The sequence below is a fragment of the Sipha flava genome, unplaced genomic scaffold (assembly GCF_003268045.1).
Source record: "Sipha flava isolate LNK unplaced genomic scaffold, YSA_version1 307_pilon_pilon, whole genome shotgun sequence".
Classification (NCBI taxonomy): domain Eukaryota; kingdom Metazoa; phylum Arthropoda; class Insecta; order Hemiptera; family Aphididae; genus Sipha; species Sipha flava.
The window spans coordinates 1,212,976-1,222,559 of NW_020272984.1; the positions used below are offsets into that span (position 1 = coordinate 1,212,976).

General features: G+C 30.1%; 1 protein-coding gene and 1 pseudogene across 1 annotated transcript; one reads left to right on the forward strand and one right to left on the reverse strand.

Annotated features, from left to right (window-relative positions):
* Positions 1-5,181: 5,181 nt before the first annotated feature.
* Positions 5,182-5,876, reverse strand: LOC112686380 (annotated as a pseudogene).
* Positions 5,877-6,416: 540 nt separating this feature from the next.
* LOC112686392 lies at positions 6,417-7,277 on the forward strand. Its single transcript, XM_025558630.1, has one exon. The coding sequence runs from the start codon at positions 6,616-6,618 to the stop codon at positions 7,147-7,149; it is 534 nt and encodes a 177-aa protein (XP_025414415.1). The 5' UTR covers positions 6,417-6,615; the 3' UTR covers positions 7,150-7,277.
* Positions 7,278-9,584: the final 2,307 nt, after the last annotated feature.

Here is a 9,584-nt window from a genome sequence, read left to right on the forward strand (position 1 = left end):
TTTTATAATAAAATGAAACAATATAAAAAGTAGAGAATGGTCATCACTACTCAATCACCAAATAATATTATTGCGTAGTGTTATATACGTAGTTTGCTTAAGAGTTTTATTAAAAAACCATTTGTCTATTCTTCGCGAGATTAACTTTGTAGGCTTCATAATAATAAAATATTTACCTATAATATAAGCTAAAATTATAATGTCTACAGTTCTATTCGTCCTCGTAAAAATTTAAGGTTGATCAAGAAAACACTTTCGTGGTAATCATTTATACCTTTACGCATATGTTATTATTGTTATTATTTTGAATATTTTGACACATTTATATAAACTAAACTGGTGTAACCGAGTAAATTAAAAATTTGCTGTTATTGTAAAACGAGACTTCAGATATCTATAATCGTGATATAGAACAAATAAGTACATTATACAGTATACACTAAGTAGTTTTGGAAATAACAGCGTAATCAGTAACTATTGTTTTGATTTTCAAAACAAAAAATTATTTCCTTAAAAAAAAACCAGTATCCGGTCAATTATAAAACATATAGTGATAGGTTTGATAAGAATTGTATAATATATTTTTATATGAGAGAAATAACGTTTACAATCTTTTTTTATTGTCTTATTATGATAAGTGTATATATGCGTACATATTCTCACTGAATTACAATAATACCTTACGGATGACTATTGCTCTGCATTAAATCGTATGTAATATAAAATATGAACATCAAATTAGCGCTACATGGTGGTGTGTAGATATTAACAAAAGTCCATTATACGTTGACCACTGGACGGAAAAAACGTAGGTACATGAAAAAAACTAAATCCTTAGGTTTGATTAACTTGTCATAACATGATATTAAATTGCTCATTAAAACGAACGAAATTAGTTAATTTAACATACCAATTGGAAATTAAATTTATTGTAAATACTAATACTTGTAAAATACTTATGCGTGTATGTATATTGGCTATGTGATAAAATAATATTTAAAATCTGTCCATCATATATCAAATAATATTATAAGAATATATGAATCCAAATCATTTTAAGTAATAATTTCTTAAAATAATAATAATAGTATTTAAATGAGTTATTGTACGAACGTTCAAATATTATTTATTTATTTTTTTATAAAAATAGTCGCCCTATCCGTTGCTAGACAGGGCTCATCGATTTTGGTATTTGTACGTTCATAATACCATGCGAAAAAACTACTTTCGCTGAAAACCGTGTCATATGAATTTCTTTTTTTTTCTACTTTTAAAAATATATGTTAACGGTAACATAGTTTTCTATAATATATACTTATACATATACTTGTTGAAATTTCAATATTCAAAAATCATATATTAAAAAAATAATAATGGCAATATCAATTATTTCAGTATAATGCTTATTTTAACTTTCATATTGTTTTATAATTAATGCTTGTGTACCTGTATCAGACATTCAGACAAAAATGGTTAGTAATATTTGAAAATATAAAAATGATTACTTACATGCAAATATTTATGCATAAATATAATGTAATTTCAAAATGTATTTAAAAAAGTTGCTCTAATTATTATTTATTACTATAATTTGAGACAGAATATATTGATTTTTAATTTTAATTTTATAATTATAAATAAGTACTTTCAATTTATACACCATCACTTAATAATTCAATATCATGCCATAAAATGGATAATTGCTAATCACTTATTAGAAAGTACTCGTATGTATTAGAATTAACTCAAAATGGATTCATATTTCGTGAAATGTGATCTATTTTACAGAAAAAAGTTTTTAGAACATGATAATGACCTTACTTCGGACTGTTACTATTAACCACTGCTCCAATTTTCTGTAATAGTGAACCTAATAAGTAATAATATTGGTTTTCATAAGCAATATTATGATAATTAGGTAAATATTAGATTCTTACGTAAGTATATTACGTGTAAATTAAAAAATGTGTTGATTTTCATTGAATTCAAAGAGAGTTGACCTTCATTTTGGACTGTTATAAAATTACTATTTGTTTAATTAATTGCTCAGAAATACTAGATACATCGATATACACATGTGTTATTTTTATTTTAAGTGTTATTATAATATTATACTATTATCTAATTTTATAACAATTCACCAATTTAAAATAATTGGATATTATAATTACCATTAAACTACCATTTTAAATTAATTTATCCTTGGTGACAGTTGATACCTATCCTGTATTCACATTAATGTTTACAGGACTGAATATTATTATCATATTAAAGTTACCATTTTAGTTTTTTTTTTTTTATATATATCAATCGTAACCAATAACATGATTACCAACATATTGATATGAATATCAATAATGAAAGTATTGGACGAAAAATCCTCAATGACGTAAAAAAATTATATGCATAACTAAATTCTCAGATTATATTGATTATGAACAAAAAAAAATTACACCAAAATTAAAGATTAGGAAAAAACCGAGTTATTAATAGCAGAGTGATAGTGTGTAAATCACTTATCATAAACGTGCAAATATAACAGTTAGTGATGCGGCTCACTTTAGCTATCTGGCTCCTAATCCAACATATTCCCGTTCTGTATCACATTCATCATTATTATGCCTCTAGATGCGATGAATGAATGCCAAAGTATACGACACATTTATCTCTGCAAATTTGAATTTGATTGTGCGAATAACAACATTTGGTTAATACAATGTAACTACGTAGCAGTATACGCACGCTAACAATCACATGAAAAAACTTACGAGCTTAAAACACACAAAGTGTACAAGGTTTAAACAGTATTCTTGTATAAAAGCTACTTAAGAGTCTACATAAGAGTGACTCTATTAAATTGTCAAAGTTCGAATTGATTAAATTACTTTTGAAAGAAATGCGATGATACCCTGTAAAGATAATTAAGGTATAATAATATATACATCCAGATATATACTATTCAGTACATAAACGTTATTAATTGTGTGCTAAATATCAAATAAGGCCAACAATTCCGCACTCGATTGAACCAAATGATTAATGTATTTCCTTGCTCGAATAACACGATATGCCGAGCTTTATAACATTAATACTTCCCTATCCGGATAAGCATTTAAAATTTAAAACAGATATGAGATTTTTCTTGCCTTAAATTCATTCGTAACATTTTTATTTTCTTTGCATCAAATTAAGCATAAAATATCGTCTTCGGATTAAGTTTAATCTCAAAATATGATAGTATAAAGCAACAATTCTATATACCTTTCGATACTATATATATCTTCTCAATTCAACAAAAAAATATCATATTAAATATGTTATTTTTTTATATATAATATGTTGACCATACAGGCTTTTTAATTTAATTTATATATTATTACTGTTATTTCTTTTCATGTAAACAACTACGAATATTATATTAAATAATAATTGAAACTAATTGTACTAACAAAGTTTAAGTAAAATAAAATAAAAAAAAGGCAACGATAGCAAACACAATGGCAATTCGATATACGAGTACATCTGTAATAAATAGAGACAGGAACTTATTATTATTTATTAAAATTGTTAAAGTCTTCTTACGGTAGGTTCTGGATGTAAAAAAATATTACTAGATAATTGGCCTGGACTCTTTCAAATGTATATCGTAACCAGACGAAAATAAATTACAATACTACACAGTGAAAGTGAGATCAGTAGCAGGACCAGACTAGGATAATGCCATATTATCTATGACACATGTTTCGTCCGTTGTTTATCGCATTTTGAGTATCATTTTATAAAATTCTAATTCTTATTCATCACCGCTGTTAATCAGCCCAATCGGGGCTAATTTTGGAGATGATACTGCAGTTGCAGTCTAAGATTACACACTTTTGAAAAATATTTAAAAACGTTATCGATTAATAAAGATAAATTTTTTTATTCAAACAATGAGTAAAAACCAAAATAATTGTTAAAATAATATTGATGGAAGTTCATATTCCGTCCCTTAGGTTTTCAGATAAAATAGTGGTAATGGATGTATTGAGTCTTAAAGAAATTTTAATTTATTTCCTTAGTGAAATGGTTCTGAGAAATGTTTCAACATAAAAATATACCGTTTACATATTGCACCATTTTGGTTCTTTTATTTATTAACCTGTGTAAAATTTTCTTATTTGACGAAAGAAAAATTTTTTGTAATCAAGTATTCTAAACATATTATTCTATCTGTATTCAAAGTTTCTTTATGATTTGATGAATCTATTTTTTTTTAGTAAACATTAAAAGTTGAAAATTAATGTAAAATCAGTAAATCAATAAAAAAAATTTCTTTGATATAAGGTAAAAAATTCAAGTTTCTAGCCAAATTAATTTTGGAGTTATAACTAAATAACTAAAATCTGAAAAATGAGTCTTCTTTACAACGCATTTTTATCGTTTTTACTCGGTTTTTCGACAATTTTTCCTTATGCATGGAAAAACTATCATGATTTTGGAAAAATTACTTCTCTAAAATATCACCGCAGACCGATTTAAAATCAAAAAATTTGTTGGATCAAACATTTGGACCATTATTCGAAAAAGTGTTTATAAAAAAAAAAAAATTAAATATCATTCTAAAACCATAAGGTTATAAGTCATAGTGTTGGGAAAAATCCGGATTTACCGAAGTTCGAAAATCCGGATTCATGAAATTCGAAATCCGTAATCCGGATTTGGATAAAAATTCGGATTTCGGAATTCAAATTCGGATTTTAACCGAAATCCGGATTTCGGATTTTGAAGCATTAAATTAATATTTTTTTATGGATTTCTTATATTAAAGCCTTGATAAATACAGATTTTTTTTTTTTGTAAAAAATTAATATATTTATAGGAAAACTTTTAAAGCAAAAATATAACAATAACAATCATCAATATTGCAATAACGTGTAGATATTACAACCTAAACTCAGTTTATACATGAAATTAGTAACAACATTTATAAGTAGCAGAATAATTTATCCAAAAATACACAATAAATAATACCTAAATAGGGTTAGGTTAGGTTACAAATATAATAATTTAAGTTTGAAATAATAATTATAAATAAATAAATAATTAAATAATAATAATTTATAATAGTAACAATGAAAATAATACTTCTATGGTTATAATAATATTAATAATATTTTAAATAATAATAAGTTGTTAATATTATGCCTGGTTTTTCAAAAATACCAATGCTGACAAATGAAATGGCGTCATTCGGTTTCGCTTGGGTGTAATTATATTACCTGCTGTAGAAAATACACGTTCGGACGATGCTGATGAAGCAGGAATGCATAAAATATTTTTTGCCAAAACTGATATTTTAGGATATACATTTTCCCGTGCTTTCCACCATAAACATGGATGTCGTTATGGTTTATTTGAGGCTCTGACAAATAACGAGTAAATTCGTCCTCATCATCATCAGAGAATTGGCCCATTAGCTCGTCTAATATAGTTTTTTTTGCAATTTGAGTATTGCCACATACAGTTGTCGAAATTTGATTTACAGATAATACTTTTGAACGAACAATTGATTGAATACGGTATTTAATTTCTTCCGAGTGTTCAAATTTTAAATTTTTGTACCTAGGATCAAGTAGACTTGCTATTTGAGATACATTCACCGGTATTTCATTAGTATTTTTTTCTGACCCACTTTCCATCGAAAATCTTTTAGCCAAATCTTTGGAAATCTTTTATATTAGAATTTATAACGAAAAATTTTTATTTTCTGCTTTAGAATACAGAAATCTACAATGTGAAACCCAAATATTCGGATTTTACAGCTTAAAATCCGAATCCGAAATCCGGATTTTTCGGATTTTCGGAGAATCCGGATTTATTTCACACCACTATAAGGTTAGGCTTATCTTCACTCAGAATCTAAAATATTAAAATACTATAAATTATATTTTTTTATTGAATGATACATTTGAAAGATTTGCTTTATTTGTTAAAAATTTAGTTTAGTCAAGTGATAACAAAGATCATTTGTTATTGTTAGTTTGGTGACCGATTTTTTTATTTAGGAATTTTTTTCTGGGATTGTATTTGTTAGAGCATAAAAAATATTAAAATACAAACATTTTAGTTTGGCGTGTAGCTTAAGCTTCTTACATGTAAACGTGTCCAAGCAATTTAAAATTTGGATTGTCTGCTGTGGTGCAGATATTATTTTATAAGACTGTCGGTCTACTTCCGCCGCCGCCACGGGTTATATACGCCGAAAAACAAACGTTTGAGCGTCCCCGTCGTAGTCGTCGCGTGTGTGTACTATTGCGGTGATTGCGGTGTGTCCTCGTTTCCGCGGCGGCGACCGTAAACCGGTCATCGGTTTTGTGGGTCAACCGGCGGCGGGTCCGGATGCATGGAATGCGTGATGTTGCTTGAAGTGCGCTCGCGCTCGCGCCTCTTGCTTTCGCCGAGAACTGGCCGTTTGGGCCGGAGCGGATCACGTGCTCGTTACCATCGAAGCGGAGATCCGAGCCGCGGCCAGTAGTAGTATCGTCACGACCGCCGACGCCGTCACCACCGCCATCGCCGCCCGAGTGACTACCGGTAAGTATAGCGTCGCATTGGCATTAGCCGCCGTGTACCATGAACACTCAGGATGCGGTCGCGGTTTCGCTGGCCACTGGACTCGTCACGCTTGTCGTCTGCACAGTCTGCTCGGCGGCCGCTATCAGCTCGGCTACGGCGTCCGGTCCGGCCGTGAACGGAGCGGCCGCGTTAACCACGACGGACACCGCGTCTGAAGCTCGAGGACACTTCAAGAAGATGATGATGAACCCGTACATGCTGATACCACAGCTGATCACCCTGGGCTTCGCACCCATCGTCCTAGCAAACCTCAAGATGATGGTCATGTCGGCGCTGATGATCAACAACATGGCCCTGAACGCGGCTATCTTCATGACCGTGCGCAACATGGTGTTCGGCCCTCGGCCCAAGGTTAAGTACATCAACTACGGTTACGGCAACCATCACGACAGTCACGACAGACGGGGTCAACAACAGCAACAGCATCAGCAGCAGTGGTCGTCGGAAGAGGAGATGCAGAGTACGGCTGAGGCCGAAAACCAACTACGTCGCGACAACAGGGCTGACGTCGCATCGTGGCAGCGACCGTAGACAAACACGTATCGTTTTTACCCCTCGACTTTTCTCGCGTATTCGTTATCGCCGTACAAACTTTTGACTAGTCCATTTTTGTATATCTATTTATTAAACCGTACATGTATTATGTATTACTACTATTATTATTATTATTATTATTACCATATGATCATAATTTTTTGAGTCCAATACGAATTCGCGTACGGCCGGATCCAGAGGCGTATTTAGACTTATTTCTAGAGGGAGGGGGGGTGACGAATCAAATTTTTTCTTTAATTCAGGCTCAACATTTACAAGTAAAATTTTTGGAAATATTTATATCAGGTGAATCCTTAATATTTGTGGTTTATTTATTTATTTATTTTTTCTAATGCCGGATCCACTCAGAATAATTTTTTGTGTAGTTCTTTTTTAACACCTATCTGTGTTTTGAAAGTTTCGCTTGTGTTTTATTTAATTTTTCACTAAATATGGACTGGGTCTTCAATCAAAATAATATATATTATTTATCGTTATGGGACTTATAAACGTTATAAGCAATTGAGCGTTTAACGTTATAAATAATTTAAACATTATTCAATTTAAGCGTTCAAATGTTATATAAATTTAAACGTTTAAAAAATTTTCCGTTTACCGTTATTGACAATTAAAACCTTATGAAAAATTTAGCGTTTTGCGTTATTTAAATTAGTGTAAAATTTGAAACGTTTTCAAATGTAGTAATACTATAAAATAAATCATAATTTTTGTTTCTTAATAAAATACTCATTACTTATATAAAAATTGTCTTTGTCTAAAAATTCTCGGGGGAGGGATTGCCCCCTCCTCAAATACGCCACTGGCTGGATCTCGGTGCCATAATGTTGTAATGTGTGCGGGTGTATGTGGGTGTGTATCTAGAAAAACGTATAGTTAATTATGTACAGGATGTGCGGGCAATGTGTCTCCACGGAGATCGACTGGTTAGTGTAGTGGGTGTAGATATTATTTGCGGAATCGAGAAACGTCGATAAGTTGTTTTGGTTATGGCGAAACCCCGTCAATGAATGTGTAATTTTGAATTTTACGTACGCGCAACAGAACATATTATAATTGCAATCTACAGAGAACTTTGTTGTTGTCAAGTTTTGCAGTTTCGTACGGTCGAAATGTATAATAAGTTATTATTGTTGTCTTTATTCAAACATTATTTTACCACGGCGATGACAATAATAATTAAAAAATATTTTATTGTTTCCTCGAAACGTTTTTTAATTTAATATTTAATACTGGTGTTTAGTGTGGGTAGAAGCTTTAAATCATCGCGAATTCCCGCGGGACACACGTCTTTAAAGGAGTTTACGTGAGATACCTTGAAATTACGTTGTTTACGAATAAACGTAATAATATTATAATATAACGAAGCACTGTTTTACCGGGGAAAAGTGCCGTGAGTCTCGGAAGATTATTAATGTCGAGTAAACGCATAATACGCTTGAATAATAGTGTGTGTATAGTAGCGAGATAAATACATCAACAGATTGATCAGATTGATCATCGGATCGTATTATCTGATGAACATTTTTTTTTATAAAAAATAAAATCAAAATTTTTAAGAAATTCGATTTTTTTTTTTCGTTTAAATTGTTTTAAATATATATTTGTTGTACATTTTTCGCTGAAGTAGTGTCATAATATTATAGAAGTATTTTTGTTATTATGTAGTTACAGTAGTAGTTTTCACGTATTTTCGTAAGACTACCGTTTTCATGTCTGTATGTGTATTTTATTATAACAAACGTATCACATAAACACACATATATAAAGGTACATAAATAATTGTGTGAAATTAGATTTAAGTACGAGCTATAGGAATTAATTAATTCAATTGTTTTTACATAATTTTATTTATTATTTTTATAGTTTTATTCCCCATAATGCTCGCGAGAAACCACGAGAATAAGAGGTAAATAAGTTATTAGAACTTTTGTTAGTTTTACCTCCCAACATAAACCGTTTATTTATTATTATGGTTTAACATATTTTTTATACAACAATAACGTATATTGTATACTTAAAAAACTAACGAAAAATAAATGATTTTTTTTTCAATTAAAATATCGTTTTGTACACCATATTATAAACATTTTTCTTGTACGTACTGCAAATTGTTTGTTGAAAAGGCAAAAATGTTCATATTAATGTACTCAGCTTACGATGAGCCACTGCGGTGCGGTGTTAACACGCATCGTTCATAATCTACATATTAATTTATTATATATTGTACGGAGAAAGTGATTTTACTTCAAATTTTATTACGCACATGCATGGAACGCTCCAATGCTACTAATACGCAACATATGATCACGGGATCAAAGTGTACAGATGAAGTCGATGCATTCACAACAAAAAAACTTAAAACTTAACGACAAATGATGAAACAAATCGATAAACGAATAATTATTATAGTA